General features: G+C 35.5%; 2 protein-coding genes across 3 annotated transcripts in view; one reads left to right on the top strand and one right to left on the bottom strand.

The window, feature by feature from the left end:
- Window positions 1–1,646: 1,646 nt before the first annotated feature.
- Window positions 1,647–5,905, bottom strand: LOC134650304 (la-related protein 7). 2 transcript variants are annotated; one of them, XM_063505275.1, is made up of 9 exons: window positions 5,517–5,905; window positions 5,249–5,416; window positions 4,632–4,784; window positions 4,386–4,592; window positions 4,261–4,296; window positions 3,564–3,891; window positions 3,130–3,251; window positions 2,457–2,549; window positions 1,647–1,856 (listed from the first exon to the last, which is right to left on the bottom strand). In XM_063505275.1, exons 1-9 carry the CDS (start codon window positions 5,823–5,825, stop codon window positions 1,647–1,649), a joined length of 1,626 nt encoding a protein of 541 aa, XP_063361345.1. In that variant the 5' UTR covers window positions 5,826–5,905. The 2 variants fall into 2 exon arrangements, with proteins under 2 accessions (XP_063361345.1, XP_063361338.1); XM_063505268.1 differs by having other exon boundaries at window positions 4,386–4,784.
- A 1,160-nt stretch (window positions 5,906–7,065) lies between these two features.
- Window positions 7,066–18,006, top strand: part of LOC134649138 (1-phosphatidylinositol 4,5-bisphosphate phosphodiesterase classes I and II-like) — a 76,939-nt gene continuing 65,998 nt past the window's right edge. Inside the window, exons 1-2 of the mRNA XM_063503884.1 lie at window positions 7,066–7,527; window positions 7,606–7,755. Coding sequence (XP_063359954.1) covers window positions 7,432–7,527; window positions 7,606–7,755 — 246 coding nt within the window. The 5' untranslated portion in view covers window positions 7,066–7,431. The remainder of the gene's footprint in view (window positions 7,528–7,605; window positions 7,756–18,006) is intronic.

Genomic DNA, 18,006 nt, shown 5'->3' with positions numbered 1-18,006 from the left:
TATTATTAAATTAAGTGGACATATTTTTAAGACTGAATTGGATGTTGCATTTACGCAATTTAAGAATAAATTTTCTTTTGTAAAGATGTCTTGATTATTTGACACTTCCTCTGGTTGAAAAATACTTGAAATTATGCACTCTAATATAAAAAAATCGTATACGCGCACCGAGGGTTCCGGAAAAGCTTTTAAATTATATCATGAAACTATACAAACCGGACAAGTGCGAGTCGGATTCGCCCACCGAGGGTTCCGTACAAATTTAATTTTTAGTATTTGTTATAGTAGCAACAGAAATACATCATCTGTGAAAATTTCAACTTTCTAGCTATCACGGTTCATGAGATACAGCCTGGTGACAGACAGACGGACAGTGGAGTCTTAGTAATAGGGTCCCGTTTTTACCCTTGCTCTTCCAGACGGACGGACTGACAGAGTCGCACCAGTAAGGGTTTCCTTTTAACTTTTTGGTACTCGTACGGAACCCTAAAACGGGGGTGACGCCAGGAGTATAATCTGACCTAGTCTGTTTTTAAGCCCTTTTTAGGGTTCCGTAGCCAAATGGCAAAAAACGGAACCCTTATAGATTCGTCATGTCTGTCTGTCTGTCTGTCCGTCCGTATGTCACAGCCACTTTTCTCCGAAACTATAAGAACTATACTGTTGAAACTTGGTAAGTAGATGTATTCTGTGAACCGCATTAAGATTTTCACACAAAAATAGAAAAAAAAACAATAAATTTTTGGGGTTCCCCATACTTCGAACTGAAACTCAAAATTTATTTTTTCATCAATCCCATACGTGTGGGGTATCTATGGATAGGTCTTCAAAAATGATATTGAGGTTTCTAATATCATTTTTTTCTAAACTGAATAGTTTGCGCGAGAGACACTTCCAAAGTGGTAAAATGTGTGTCCCCGCCCCCCCTGTAACTTCTAAAATAAGAGAATGATAAAACTAAAAAAAATATATGATGTACATTACCATGTAAACTTCCACCGAAAATTGGTTTGAACGAGATCTAGTAAGTAGTTTTTTTTATACGTCATAAATCGCCTAAATACGGAACCCTTCATGGGCGAGTCCGACTCGCACTTGGCCGCTTTTTATAATTATAAACAAGAAAACTTTTGGTTATTACTATTTTTATTTTTTTTCTTAGCCTATTTGTGTCCCACTGCTGGGCAAAAGCCTCTCCCCTGGTTCTCCGTGACTCCCGGTTCAGCGCTTCTTCCGGCCGGTTGTTAAGGCGTCAAAGTCGTCCCGCCATCTCTGCCATTCATTACTATTAGACAATCATAATTTGTAGGTATGGGGTATGGTATTTATTGTATTACTGGCTAAATGACGGTGTCACGTGGTTTTCTTTGTTTACATTGCCTCGAGAACATAAAATAACCGACTTAAAAGTGGTATTAGAAAAGTCAGTACTTATTTTGAAATTTCTTATTTATTACCATTTATAATCCGTCGGTTTTCGGCTATGTAACTATAGTCCGGCAAACCGATTTATCAGAAGGGAAAGGCGCGAAGTACAAAATTTGTTCGGGCATGCATCCTTCGCGCCTACATTATTCAAATTTGTCGCCTTTTGCCACTGACAAAACCGTTTCACCAGACTGTATCAGGAGGTACTAACAGCGCCGCTACTCGTCATCGAATCTGATGTGCGTGTGCGTGGGCTGCGGCGAGGCGGGCTCGGGCGGCCCCGGGGGCGGGGGTGCCCGCAGGCGCGCGCGCAGGCGCTCGCGGCCGCGCGGCCGCGGGCATCCCCGCCCCGCCTCCGCGCGCGCCCACTGCTCCTCCTCCTCCAAGCCCGACAGGATGCTGGCGCGGTTGCTGGAGTTGGCGCAGTACTGGAAAATACATTCGATTTAAACATCGGCGGCTGTGTAAGCGTAGTCCACCTCGTCCTCGACATTTTCACGAGAACCAGTAGGCCTAACACTAGCACAGGACGCCTTTTTCTAACTGTACCTATTAATAAATGAGGGACGGGTAGTCTACCTTCCGAGCGAAATACTGTGGCGCCACTCATGGCTAGTCCGGCTGTTAAAAACTGCAATCCGTATATGGGAGCGTTTTTTGCCCATGATGAAAGGGAGACGCTTCGCTCGGTCAAAAAATAATTGACACCGCGCTAGTACCTAAACATGCGATGCGAGATTAAACCTAATGCACACTGTTTTTAATTTTGAAGTTGACCTTTTTAAAATAGTCAACTGTAACAACTATAACATATTCACTAAATTTACGACTTACGAATATCATTATAGTCTAGTTCAATAGGTACTTATAGTAGAACTAACATCAAGTAAACTTTTTTCACTCCACCAGTTCAAGCAACCCAAACAGAAAAGTTCATCTGATAATTAGCTCTACTGTAACATTCCCAAGGATCATTAAATAGCAAATAAAAATGAAATGTACAAAAATTAAATGTGTGATTTACTTACTTCGTCCGCTGCTTTTGCTGAATCAAAGCGTATGATTATCTCCGACTGACCTTCTTTTGCGTCCACGTGCATGGCATGGATATTGCTTCGCACCTGTAACAGTGGGCAATTATTGTGTACATCATATCTGTCATGGTACTAAAACAGTCTTAATAAATAAATAAAAGTACACTGAAAATCAAATTGCATTATAAACGAAAATTAACAAAAACTTATTTAATATTTTTTTATATACCTACCTATTTTAAGGACGCTGTGACATTTGTGTCTCTTACCATGATTAATATCTGGGAGACCGAGCTTTGCTCGGAAAACATATAAAAACTCATAAATGCGCCTTTTCTCAGAGATAAGACCTAGCTAGATCGATTTTTCGCCCCCGAAAACCCCCATATAGCAAATTTCATCGAAATCGTTAGAGCCGTTTCCGAGATCCCCGAAATATATATATATATATATATAAATAAACAAGAATTGCTCGTTTAAATGTATAAGATAAGTAGTAGCTTGTTTAAATATTTAGTTAGATGACAAATTGACAACCCTATTTGATTCTACTAAAACAATAACTTAATTCAATAGGAATTTATAATAAAGAAAATTGAATCTAAATGGGCATGTTTGGATGGTTGTTGATAAAAGGTGCAATTAGTTTGGGACAAGGTAAGCATACCGTTCGTTTGGTGTGTCTGATATCGCAGCATGGTTCTGGTAGCACCTCTCTGACAAAGACACCTGGGATTCTCTCCAGGGGTGTCACATTCTTACTGCTGATATTTTTTCCGGGATTTAAAGCTGTAAATCAGAATGTTACATCAAGGACATTAAAACATTCAAGTAGGTAACTACGTAATTCATTTCAGTGATTAAGGGCCACCCCTCACTAGCGTCTTTTGAGCGTCGGCGTCTAGTCAGCGCTACGGAAAATGCGCAGTTGCGTCAATGCTGGGATTCGAACCATCGGCTTCACAGGCAGGGTCACTACCCATAGCCCAGACCGGTTGTCCTAAGAGCTAAATTCCTCTTCATGTCTTAAAAGTTGGACAGGTGGAATTTCATAATTAGCAGATTAATATCTATGCAGACTAATAATAAATTAATAATTACCTGTGTCAGCTTCCATTGGAAGTGTTGCAGGCTCGGGTATAGCTGAATAGGAATTCTTCCTATTATACAAATTCAACTTCACTTGTTTCATATAGTTCCTTTGCAGGGTTAAGTACTTATTCCGTAATGCTTTCCATTCTGATCTCGGCAAAACTTGGAGGCCCCACAGGGCTCCTTTTGGAGCTTCTTTTGTATTTAAGCCGTTTGGAGTTTTGCTTTTAGTTTTGGCCGACTTTTTTTTGTTTTTCTTCTTAGTTGGCGAATCTGCATCATCCTTAGATTCATTGTGGCTAGTTAAATCGTCTTTAGGGTCTTCTTTTGTGCACACCTGTAAAATGTATTGTGTCTGCTGAGTTGTGTTTAATGAATGAATCATGTCTTAATTAATTTAGGAATGTAAATTTTTAGGTCTTCCTTACTAAAAATTGTAAGTAACCAAAGTCAGCTATTGTTCAGTGTATGACATTGCTAAATAAATAGTAGGCAACATATCTTGATCAAACAAAGAATCTTCAATTTAGTCAAAAAATACAGTCATTTTTAAATACCTTTGATGGTTTACATAACAGGTATGTGATCAGCTAAATAATTATTCAATGAGTAAGATTTTACCAGTTACCAGTGATCAGCAGAAACAACAGCTTAGCTGCAAACTAATTATTTAATAAGAATAATAAGTTAAAAAAATATTACTTACATCATCTATTGGTGTTGCTATACCTTTGCACTCATCCTGCAAAAAGAAAATGTGATAGTGAGGAATATACTGTATACTTATGTATAAGAACATAATGAGGGATATTAGATGAGTTTAAAACTTACAGTAGGAGTATCCCTTTTCTCAGAATCTGAGTCTTGCCCTAGCCTCAGTTCTAAATTTTTTGGCCTTTTATCCTTACTTTTCCTTGATCTTTTCCTAGGTGGTTCATCCTCTTCTTTAGCCTTGATATCTTGTTCTTTCACCATAATGCCAGTGTCTTCTTTTACCTTATCGGGGTTTTCTTTTTTGATGTGTGTCCCTTCTTTTATCTTCGGCTTTTCTCCCTTTATGTCCACCCCTACTTTTACCTTATTATCATCAGGCTCCTCAACTGAAAACATTTTAACAGAAGAGAGTTCCTCGGGTGGCATGCTAGTGGGCAGTCTGCAACCCATCTTGGTGAATGCCACTATGCAATTATGTGCATCCTCGACTTTATCAAATTCTATGAAGGCATAACCCTGGAAGACAAAACAAAACACCAACTTAGTTTGGTTTTTTTGTGATTTTTTTTGCAATAAACATTTGTAGGATAAAATTCAGATATAAAAAAAAAATTGATACAATTTAGATTCAGTCATCAATGGTTTTACCAGTAAAATCAAATTGGAGTAAGGGTATTAAATTTTAACCTTTTAACCGTCATAGAATACGTCATCGAGCGTGCTCGTGTCGCGGTGGGGTACGAAGTTTTGTCTTATTTATCAGACAGCGGCGAAATGAGCCTGATATTGTATGTCTTAAGCCCCGTCTCCATATCGCGGCAAGCTGCCGCGCGAGCCAATGTTCGATAGTTTGCCGAGCGATATGGAGACGAGGCTTTACATATCAGTCTACGGCGGTTAAAAGGTTATACTTAAAACATATAGAAATATTAAACTGTCTATGTAAACAGATATTTTTTTATAGAATTTTTTATATGCACCTTGATTTTCTGTGAGTTTTTGAACTTGGGTAATGAAATGTATGCAATATGCCCATAATCCGAGAACACCTTCTCAAGCCACTCCCGATTGGCAGTCATTGGTATAGACTCCACATACACAGTCCTGGATTCTGCATCATAGGGTTCAACTGGAGTTTTTCTTCTTATCTGAAATGTCAGCAGTTGTCAATAGTTCTTCATGATCCGGGTTAAAACTATTTATTTTATTTACAAGTTATTTGTTAGACAGAGCAGACAACTTGATTACCTTCTGCCTATCCTCTGATAACTCCAAAATTGTGGAAAACTTCATAGCTTTCGCAATATCAATAACGTCCTGCGTCATGGCGCGAATCTTATTGAACTTTAGAAAGACTTCTATAGGCACATAAGGGTCAGTTTTAATTAATTCACCGAGAAATCTATCTTTTGTAAGATTTGCATCACTAAAATAGAACTCCATTTGCTTGAGTATTTTATCATATAAAAGTTTTTTACGATGCCGCACTCTCTTCCTACCGTGGGACTCATGTTTTGCCGTACTATCGGTAGTAGTTGGATTTTCCGATTCCGACATATTTATTTACTGAATGTGAAGTATTTGCACCACGAATCACACTAATAACTACACGGTAGTGTCGGTAGTCGACCGGCAATTTTATTTACCTACTGTTTCATCAGACTTTTGAGTTTGAGCTCTACTATTTTTTTCTATTTTATGATCATTGACATAGTTTATGATCATGGTATAATAATATACTCCGCCTGGTACTCTATTCCGAGATTCGCGAATGACCTAACTGGCACTTGCCTACGTCATCATGCTGTTTACAGGTTCTCAAACTTTAAAATGTGGGAGAATTTTAACCAACAGTGAAAATTATTTTAACGGCATTAATTTTAAGTTATTCATGTAGAAACATAGTAAAATAAAACAAATCTATACTGCACTTTTCACTCCTACTCTTACAGTTCCGAATAGAGCAGCCAACCATTTTCGTAACAAAACATTAATTACGAAGCTTACGACGTGAAAAGTTTGGAAAACACTGCGACTGCTGACACTGAGCGAGAAGGAAATAACAATTAACACGCGTTCGACAAGGACGGTCGGTCAGGGACAAAATGGCGGATTGTCAAATGTGACAGCGCTATCCTGTGTTGCCAGTAGTGTAAACAGAATTACCCGAACGTCTGAAATTTCTTTCGTGAATCGGAAGATATTGCTAACGAATAATTAAAAATGACGTGTTATTGTAACATTTAAGATAAAATACATATAAATGAAAATTATTAAATTATAAAGAAATAAATTAACTTATTAACCATAGATATAATGTACCCATGTAACATGTTATGTTGAAATAAAGTGGCAATGTTATTGTGACGTAGGCAAGTGACACTCTGGGAAGAGAAGACCATGTTTTATTAGACCATGGTTTATGATCAAATCACACCATATGCACACCATACAAAATATAACTTGTCAGTGTGACGTACTGATCACGATTATTGCCATATAGTAATATTTATGAAGACTTAGAAAGTTGAATAGACTTAAATATTTTTTTTGCATTTTACACTTAATTTAAACTAAATTATTAGTTCTTGATTACGGGGTTTATTAGCATACAGTTAAAACAAGTCATTTGTTGAATTATTATGGAATTTAATCAAATAATGGCTATACTTAAGAATAGACAAATCTCTTTTTTTCTTCTATTTTTATTTAAAGATTCCCATTCATGGGTAGATGTCACCGGACCAACAACGAACCGTGCAGTCCGATGGTTCGCACCAATGTGAATGAATCGTGTAAACGCCACTTTAGATAAAAATACTGATAACCAATCTGTGGATGCAGTACAGTGGACCAGTGTACGTTTGACATTCTGAGTTTTTGGTGGTTTAGCTTTAGCGGAGTATATATGAGGGAGAAATTATTGTTTGGTAGTTATTAGGAAGGTGTTAAATCATGAATACAGTTTTCATGCCCTAGTCTTAATTGGTTTAGTGTAATATTGTGGTTTCGCCTTTATTTCTATGATGTGCCTTTACCTTGTGTACCGTCGATAGATCTCGTACACATCTCGTAGATAGGTTTGTGCTCGAGAGGAAGATGACGGTTTTAATCTGCTACTGTGTTATTGTTTCCACTTAATTGCACGATAACTATATTCAAGATGACAACAAATATAAAGTCGGCCAATGTTACCTTGAGGCCGATTGAGGTGCCGAAAGCTTTGCAGGATGGAGAGAAGTTCATGAAATGGGAGGAGGTATATTAATTAATTATTTTTATGAGTTAAATATTCAAGTATAATATACTATAAGTATATTTTTTATTTGGTCAATAGGATTCAGGCCAGACAGGCCTGCCAGTTACTCTGAGGGTGGATGCCAAGGGGTTCTTCCTGTTTTGGACTGACCAGAATATGGAAGTGGAGATGCTGGACATTGCCACCATCAGAGATGTGAGGACAGGAATCCACGCAAAGGTTCCAAAAGTAAGTAATAAATATTTATTATGATTTAATTCATGTTCACAGCTTAACAGTCAGGAAAATATTAAACAGTGCACTCCATACTAACTTAGCCTTTATGACGAAGAAGCAAATATCCAAACGAACTACTCGTCGTGCAAGTTTCATTGTGTTACCAAAGATAAGAAAACAATTAGGTAAAAAAAATGTTTACATATGAAGGTGCACAGCTTTATAATAAATTACCGTCTGATCTGAGAGGGGCTTAAAGCTAAATTATCGCAGTACATTTTAAACCACTACACACCTTAAAAAAAAATAGTTGCTTGAGCGTGTACCTCTCGAGCGACTTTGTATGCTACCGTAGATATAATTACTTTCACTTTATAACTCTGTTCTCGTGTAAGTGACTTGTATGTCTTTTATGAGAATAAATATCTTTAAACCTAAACCTAACATTTTATGGGACATACCTAAAACATAATTTTCTCTTTTTAGGGTTCCGTAGCCAAATGGCAAAAAACGGAACCCTTATAGATTCGACATGTCTGTCTGTCTGTCTGTCTGTCTGTCTGTCTGTCTGTCTGTCTGTCCGTCTGTCTGTCCGTCCGTATGTCACAGCCACTTTTCTCCGAAACTATAAGAACTATACTGTTGAAACTTGGTAAGTAGATGTATTCTGTGAACCGCATTAAGATTTTCACACAAAAATAGAAAAAAAACGATAAATTTTTGGGGTTCCCCATACTTCGAACTGAAACTCAAAAATTTTTTTTTCATCAAACCCATACGTGTGGGGTATCTATGGATAGGTCTTCAAAAATGATATTGAGGTTTCTAATATAATTTTTTTCTAAACTGAATAGTTTGCGCGAGAGACACTTCCAAAGTGGTAAAATGTGTGTCCCCCCCCCTGTAACTTCTAAAATAAGAGAATGATAAAACTAAAAAAAATATATGATGTACATTACCATGTAAACTTCCACAGAAAATTGGTTTGAACGAGATCTAGTAAGTAGTTTTTTTTTTATACGTCATAAATCGCCTAAATACGGAACCCTTCATGGGCGAGTCCGACTCGCACTTGGCCGCTTTTTACTAAATAGACAATTCTATACTACCTATAAAATTTCATAATTTTCATAAAGCAACTAGTATGAATAAATACATTTTCGGAAAAACTAACAATATTCAAATGTTCATTAGAGTATTATCAATAATCATTTATTGTGTTTTTTTGAAACAGTTGCTAACTACACCAACTCATAGGTTCAAGCACACACACACACACACACACAACACATGTGTGTAGGTCACATATTCTTATTGATGTCTAATTGGAATTGTTCATTTTTTCTTATCTGATTTATAATAAAGGTGTACCTACTAATTCTACCATTTGATTACCAATTGATTTAGTCCATACATACAATACAATTCAATACAATAACTCTATATTGCTTACCTTAAACTACAAAAAAATGACACGGACAGTACAGAAAGATTAGATTGCCATACTGACTGATTGATAGTCCATACTGACTTTATTATATATTTTTTAAGCTTCTTACTCTTAGACTGAATTAGACTTGTTTGTTTATTTGTTTAACTTAAAAAAGTAAATTGAATTTAGAAATTTACCCCTTCAGGTGGCATATAGCATTTTAGGGTTATTGTAATTTGGTGAATCATCTTAGTTAATTAAACAAATTAGTAGCACTTTGTATTTATTTCGCTCCAGGTAGTTTATGTTTATAATGATGTACTTTTTTTACCGGAACAGATACATCATATTATTTAGGGTTAGAGGCTGTTCATGACAAAGGGTAAAAACGGGACCCTATTACTAAGACCGCTGTCCGTCTGTTTGTCTGTTACCAGGCTGTATCTCATGAACCATGATAGCTAGACAGTTGAAATTTTCACAGATGATGTATCTCTGTTGCCGCTATAGCAACAAATACTAAAAACAGAATAGTATAAATATTTAACTGGGGCTCCCATACAACAATCTGATTTTGTTGTTGTTTATTGCGTAATGGTACCCTTCGTGCGCGTGTCCGACTCACACTCGGCCGGTATTCTGTAAAGCATTTGTGATACTCCATCAATAGTTCTTGGATAGGTTTTAACTTAGCAGATATAATTATAGTTATAATTTTATGAGGGGTTTTTAAATTTAAAATTTAGAGTTTTTATAGTTGGTACAAGATAAGAACCAATATTTGACAGTTATGAATTGATCCTTATATACGATGTTAAAGGCTATCAGTTAAATGGTAGGTCTTAGCTCCATATTTATAAGGTTTAATTCACTGTCAAATATGTGATCCTAGAAAGTTTCCACTATAATTATTTTAATTTATTATATATTGTTATTTTTATAAGGGGTCAAAACAAAACATCAACAGTGTCAGCATAAGTTGTTAGAAATGGCAATGTATGCAACAATGAACACTGTCTGCCTTTATCAGAAATATTTTGTGCACTGTGAACCAGAGCAACATAAAGATTTTACTTTAGCAACACATTTCCGAGGTTAAAAGAGACTCTGTTATCAATGCAGTAAAATACTGAAAACGAAAAATACATACTATATAAACCATAACTTTTCCATCATAACATACCCAAAATATATTTTTTCTACTCCCGTACTTTTATTTGTCATTTAAAAGGTCGTACACACACCTTTAAACCCCTATGTTATAGTTGTCAAGACAAGTCTCTAGTCTATTCCCCAAAAAAGTATTTGTGCATACACGCAGTATCTTTTTGGTACTTTTACGATACTTCGTGTAATCACCACAATATTGTATGAAATACATTGTTGCCAACCTAATTTTAATTGTCATCTCTGACAGATGAGTACTAACTAGTAGAAACAAAAAAATTGCTTCAGAAGTCAGAAACGCGCATGTGACACCCGTAATATAGCAAGATCCATAGACTACGAACACCGCTTAGCGTTGCTTGTTAGTCTCCATAGGCTACTGTGGTCAAAATCGAGAAAAAAACTGTTCAAAATTGTAATTTAACTAAGAGCAAGTACCAGGGCCTCATGAGTTACAAGAAGGTGTCGCTGACCAACTAGCCGTGGGGCGCGGGGCGCGATTGCCGGGTCGAGTATCTTAGCTGTATACTTTTGGTTTGTTTACCTACATATATGTCCTATATGATTCCACTTGTTTAAAGTATTATTTTAGTTGAATGAAAAATAAGTAGTAAGTGCTTGGTCGTAGAAAAAATATTGTATGCAACGTTGTTTAACTGAGTCAAAAAATACTCGTGGCGTCTTTATTAACAATTTTCGGCTTCGCCTCAAATTGTTACCCACACCCACGCCACTCGCCTTTTTTGACCCCTCTTAAACAACGGTTGCATAAAATACTATTTAGGGGAAACTGGGGAGGGTTGATCACCCCTTTTATTTTTAGCAAAAATTTTCTTAACTATTGGCTGTTTTGAAAAACTTTATTGACCATACGATTCAGAATTTATCTGTTCATCAATAGTTTGAATTAGAACAGATTTGTGCAATAAATTAGACCATTATTTAATGAAAACCCATACTGTAGACTTTTACCATGTGTCCCCTATATTAGGGAGACTTGTTTACCCCTAATTGGGAGCCTTGATCCTAGGGGGATCAAGTGTCCCTGGTTCTTGGGACACATGGTAAACAGATTTTTACCATGTCTCCCCATACCAGATTCTCATTTACTATATAACTCGGATCGCTATTAGTAATGCATCTAGAATTTGGAAAACACACAGCAAACATATATATATTGTATCTTCCATACTTTGAGGTTGTATTTCCGGTTATCAGATGTGTTAGTTCGATGGGATCAAGTCTTCCATATTTGGGGACACTTGGTAAAAAGATTTTAAGCGGAAATGCCATGCTTCGAGGGTTGAATCTACATTAATTTATTAACTTTACCTACAGGAAATTAATATATTAAGGTATGAAACACATAATAATCCATAATCTTATGATTTTAAAATACAATGTAATTGTATTTTCCATACAACAACATAAAATTTGGAATCAATTTTTGTACCAACAAAAGTAAAAATAAATCAGAAATTAAAGTTATAAACAAAAAAATTTCTTGTAACAAGCAAGCTAAAGCTTTTAAAGTTCTTTTTAATGTATTTTTAGCTTCAGATACAGCATATTTTTATTTTCTACTGGTTTTTTACCCTTCTCTGGTCGTTATTATTTACTAAAAGTTTATAAATTTACCACGCACGTTTTGAGGACGGTGCTTGAGCTGCATAATCCTAAAATCCTTTCTACGGACCGTCGTCGGTTCTATAGTATAAAAGTTCGGAGGGCCATTGAAATTGCATCTCATCCGTTAAAACAAATATCGTTCGGTTGAAAAACCAAATATAGTTATGAGTGTTGTTTGTCGACCCCGGAACATCCCTAGTGTGTAAAACGTTTAAGTTGATAAACAAGACCAAGTGCGGGTAGTTCGTAAAATGTCGATGTCAACTTTAGTCAGTCTTTTCCGGGGACAATTCCGTTTTCGAAACGTCGGAGGTATAATTGAAAACTAAATTATACAATTAATAAACAATAATGAGTCAACCTTGAAAATTTTAATCAGTGTTTCTCTGGTCGTACTTTCGCGGCATGATTTCCAAAAGAAAAGAAAATATTTATGATAGCTCTATGAATCATTTTGTAAGTAGATTGATTACAAGGTGTACTTGATCCATGTGGGGGTGACATGATCCCGGAATCATATCTCCCCTGGAGAAAAAGACTAAGTCTCCCCAAACATAGCAAGATTATAAAACGTGCCGTACTCGAAACTTGTGTTCGCGTATTTCAATGTAATCCAAGTTAATCATCACTTCAATAAACAACAAATAAAATAAGCACACTCACTAACATCATTTCCATCCCATGCTATAAAATAAATCCACGTAAAGCTTACCGAAAATGTAATATAATACGCAGAAAATCTTATACCGTCCGCCATTTTTAAACCACTGACTTCTTCGATACAGCGCCATGACAGAACGTGAAGTTAGGAACGAATGAATGAGTGTTACTAGCGTAAAAAAATGTATTTCGTTTGGTTTAATAAAAAATGAAGTTTACCAAGTGTCCCCTAGGGATCGACCCTCCCCACCCTCACCTAACCATCATGAAAGTATTTTTTTGACGTAAATTACGTCAAAGCACACTTTTAAGTTACGTAGACCAAATTTGCAACAAAATTGGTCTACAATGTCTACCTCGTAGTTCCCGATATAAAAAAAGTTGCTTGTATTTATTTAATATACATTTGATAAACCAGTACCTAAACGAAATTGGCTCGAATATAATTTAGATCTGATCACCGGAACCTCAAAAATGGCTCAGATACTCGAACGAAGGAAATGAATAAATAAATAAATTATGAATTATTATTATGATCTCCAAAGTAATGACGTCATAAAAATAAATTCCACCTCATAACGAACAGCGCTAATTGTACCCAAACTCATAGAGTTATAGGTCCATGCCCGAACTGTGCAATGCATGTACACGTATACACGTGTGGAGTGTCAAATTAAAGCTGACTTATACAGGGTGGTCCAAACCTTGACGTCCAAAATTTTTTTTTAGATTCCTCACGTCGTCGTATCAGAATATACCCCATGTATGTTAGCCGATTTTTCGTAGTTTTCGAGTTATGATTTTTTAAACTTTTAACTTTTGTTATGAAATTCCGGGGTTCCCATACAGAGTGACTAAAAAATAACAGCATTCCTATTGCCAGGGAGGTTTTGGGATTATACTGATCAACTTTTACTATGGGACCAACCCGAGGTTCGAATCGTGACTAGGAGGCTAGAACGCCGAAGGTAGGCGAAATTTGGTAACCCATGATTGTTATGACTGCTTTAATATGAATACGACAATACGTGTTAATTCCCACGATGAACCGTTTCATGATATGAAGCCATTAAGTGTCCATATTGTATTGCCTGTTTCACGACACGGCCGAGGCGTGGAAATTGCGGGGTGCGGTGGCCATAATGCTTATAATTTATGTGCCCTTCCATAACTGAGCTAAGTAAACAGCCACTGTGGGTTGATGGCAATTTTGTGATCCACACAACCTTAAGTATTCTTGTTTTAACATGGACCGCTACATTGTTATTTAATGTTTTTTTTTTTACCATAATATGATAGATTAGTTAGATTAAAGTCAGATTAAAGATGTTGCAACTTTATTCGTTTCTTGCAAACATCTATAGCGAATTAAGAAGACAAACCAATCTAGGTAAATTTAATAACTATTAGGGATATCGGGATTATATCGCGTACTTATATTGAATTGATTATTTAGTTATTATTATTAACTGTCTAAGTGTTATTGTTTAGTATTTATTTATATTTTCGTTTTATTTCATGAGTAACTATCGCGGTAACCGAAGACAATATTATTAGGCAAATACGTTTTCCCGTGGTTTCTTGAGTGGGGATTGTTGAGTGGGGATATTCTTAAATAAAATGATGCGAAAATATTGAACCCTTTAACCGTCAAGAATGCTTTAAGATATTATGGCGTACGCTCGGCTGTCAGCTGTCAATGTAACCTTCATGCTTATTAATAAGTAAAGTTTATATTGGCGCACTTCGCTTGCGCCCATAATATTAGCGTATAATGTGAGTGACGCTTTTAGAGTTGATGTATAGCGTAGCGTTCGAAGGGTTAAAGGCACATAGAAGTATGTATGTGAAGTTATCGGCCGACGCTGGGCCAGTGTGAAACTAAAATATGCAATAAGTACTTGGACTTCTTCACAAGACATTATCGACAATATGTATAAATATAAAATGTAGTGCGTATGCGTATGTAGATCATGAGTACGTGAGTTAAACTATATGTCGGTAATTTTCTTTTAAGACGTTAGTATAATTTTTCTATGATGTTAAAATACTTATCGATAACAGGTGAGTAGGTAGAGTAAATGTTACCATTTTGTCAATTACTGGTTTTTGCCAACACAATTTCTAGGTTTACTCTACTTTTAATCTATATATATAAATGCAAGTGTCCTGACTGACTGACTGACTGACTGACTGACTGATTCATCAACGCAGAGCCGAAACTACAAAAGCTAGAAAGTTGAAATTTGCACACTAGGTTGCATTTATAAAGTGTACACGAGATAAGAAGCGATTTTGAAAAATTCAACCCCTAAGGGGGTTAAAAAGGGGATGAAAGGTTGTATGGGGTACAAGTTTTATTTTAAGCTAGGAATTTGAAACTTTGTAAAAATGTATTATATTAAAAAACAAGGAAACTAATTTCAGCGTTTTCGAAAATTCATCCCCCAAGGTGGTGAAAAAGGGGTTGAAAATTTGTATGGAAATCAAATATTTTTGTGAGTGTGGGACTTGAAACTTTGTAATTGAGGATATTATTATAAGACAGGAAAAGTAATTTCAGCGTTTTTGAAAATTCATCCCCTAACAGGGTTAAAAAGGGGTTGAAAGTTTGAATCCATTACAAATGCTTTGAAACTTCTTAGAAAGGCATAATAGCCGATTACCAGGGGTCGGACAAAAAGTGCCGATGACGTAAAAATGACGTAATCTTGCACACAGGATGATGTTTGAGTTTGTATTTAAACTTCCGTGTGACATGTAGTAACAAAGTAGTATTAATGAAGTAACAAAATAATCGTAAATAAATCCATGGAATTAATAATACAGGTGGTAGGGTGATGTAGTGAATGCCGGCCACAATATTCGAGTACAGATGACATTTTAGAGCGTTTTCTTATACATTAGTAAATATAAATTTTAGCTAAATATAATCGTGAAGATACAATAGCTAAACAATAACAATGTCAATTTATTGTTCATCTGATTGACAATGTGTCAGTCAAAAACGTACTTACTCATTTCAAGTGGCGATATCGTTTAATAAAGAGTTGATAAATGATAAGTGATAATTGTTTATGAAAATCAAAAATACTATTTGAAATCATCCTATAAGTGGTTTGACGTCATCCGCACTTTTTGTCCGACCCCTGCCGATTACAAAAAAAAGTAATTGCGACGTTTTAGGAAATTCAACCCGTAAGGGGGTTAAAAAGGGGATGAAACTTAGTCTTGGGGTGCAAATTTTATTTTAAGCTAGGACCTTGAAACTTCGCAAAAAGGTATTAAATTAAAAAATAAGAAAACTAATTTCAGCGTTTTTAAAAATTCATCCCCCGAGGTGGTGAAAAAGGGGTTGAAAGTTTGTACGGAGATCAAATATTTTTGAGAGTGCGGGATTTGAATCTTTGTATAAAGCCATATTATTAGAAATCAAGAAAAGTAATTTCAGCGTTTTTAAAAATTCAACCCCTAACGGGGTTAAAAAGGGGATGAAAGGTTGTATGGGGTACAAGTTTTATTTTAAACATCAAACATCAAACATCAACATTTATTCAGCAAATAGGCCACAAGGGCACTTTTACACGTCAACATGGAATTTACATACAGCAAAAAAAAAACACATCTACAATTATAAAATACAACTTTCTAAGCCGCAAATATAAAATCAAACTAAAGTATTACATAGAGATGTATAAAGTCTCTAAATGTCGAATTACAAAAAAAAAACGCTATAACAATAGTATTGAAAAAAAAAGAACACAAAGATACAAAACTATAATCTAAAATTATTTAGAGATGTAAATGTCTCTAAGTGTCATCATAACTAAAAGATTACAAATATATAGTAGTTAATCAAATTATCCTTAGAGATGTATAGGGTCTCCAAGAGTCAAAATCCTGTATACCTAATTAAAACATTCATTAAGTAAGAAAATGACAATAAAAATAAAATAGCATACGAGAACCGAATGATGTGTGTCTGTGTCCATGTAATTATCCTCAAAAATAGAGTAACTAAATATAATAGTTCGTGTTAGCTTAAATAGACCAGTCTCCACAAACAGCACCCGTTCACGAGTATGACGCGTATCTCAGCCATCGCCTCTCTCAACCTTCATTCGGGAAAGTGGCGACCCGATCAACAACGCCACCGTAAGCAAAGACTTTTAAGCGAGCATGACATATTCAAGCTGCCGGGCCATATTAATATTTAAATTGTAATAACGTATAACTGTGAGACACAACATTTTGTTCTTGTATGTTACATAAAAAAACGGTAAATCTTCACATAATTACCAAGCTAAATGCCCTATATTGACTTAGAGATGTATAGGTCTCTAAGTGTCGGAATCATTAAAAATATAAGTATGTACAAATAAAATAAAAATAAAATTAAAACTAAAACTTAGAGATGTATAAGGTCTCCAAGTGTCAAAAATTTAAATTAAATTAAGCAATATAAACAATATAATTAATCGAGAACATGATGGTCTCATGTGTCAATTCTACTGGACACTAGCATGATTAATTTACAATGAAAAGAAAAAAAAGAAAAACAATACATATTTATTTAACTCTTATTATACTATCGAAATCAAGCTGCCGGCTTAAAGGCATCTCTATCATCTATAAAATCATTTACAGTGTAGTACGCCTTACTCAACAAGGAGCGCTTAATGTGTGACTTAAATTTGTTAAGTGGTAAATTCGCTATATCAGTGGGAACTTTGTTATAAAAACGTGTACAGTTCCCGACGAAAGACGTACTAACCTTACGGAGGCGGTGGGCGGGCACAGCAAGTTTAAGCTAGGAATTTGAAACTTTGTAAAAATGTATTATATTAAAAAACAAGAAAATCTATTCAGCGTTTTTAAAAATTCATCCCCCGAGGAGGTGAAAAAGGGGTTGAAAGTTTGTATGGAGATCAAATATTTTTGTGAGTGTGGGACTTGAAACTTTGTAATTGAGGATATTATTATAAGACAGGAAAAGTAATTTCAGCGTTTTTGAAAATTCATCCCCTAACAGGGTTAAAAAGGGGTTGAAAGTTTGAATCCATTACAAATGCGTTGAAACTTCTTAGAAAGGCATAATAGCCGATTACAAAAAAAAGTAATTGCGACGTTTTAGGAAATTCAACCCGTAAGGGGGTTAAAAAGGGGATGAAACGTTGTCTTGGGGTGCAAATTTTATTTTAAGGTAGGACCTTGAAACTTCGCAAAAAGGTATTAAATTAAAAAACAAGAAAACTAATTTCAGCGTTTTTAAATTTAATCCCCGGAGGAGGTGAAAAATGGGTTGAAAATTTGTATGGAGATCAAATATTTTTGAGAGTGCGGGACTTAAATCTTTGTATAAACTGTATAAAGCC

Source organism: Cydia amplana, chromosome 1 (genome assembly GCF_948474715.1).
Source record: "Cydia amplana chromosome 1, ilCydAmpl1.1, whole genome shotgun sequence".
NCBI classification, from domain to species: Eukaryota; Metazoa; Arthropoda; class Insecta; order Lepidoptera; family Tortricidae; genus Cydia; species Cydia amplana.
The sequence above is the reverse complement of the archived record's forward strand: the minus strand, read 5'-3'. Positions and strand labels throughout refer to the sequence as shown.

Excerpts from the sequence above, each read along its gene's own strand:
- LOC134650304 (XM_063505268.1), bottom strand. The coding sequence starts at position 5,825 with ATGTCGGAATCGGAAAATCCAACTACTACCGATAGTACGGCAAAACAT. Across the intron at positions 5,417-5,516 it reads TATCAGAGGATAGGCAGAAG|ATAAGAAGAAAAACTCCAGT; the intron begins GTAATCAAGTTG and ends CTGACATTTCAG. Across the intron at positions 1,857-2,456 it reads CAGCAAAAGCAGCGGACGAA|TACTGCGCCAACTCCAGCAA; the intron begins GTAAGTAAATCA and ends TGTATTTTCCAG.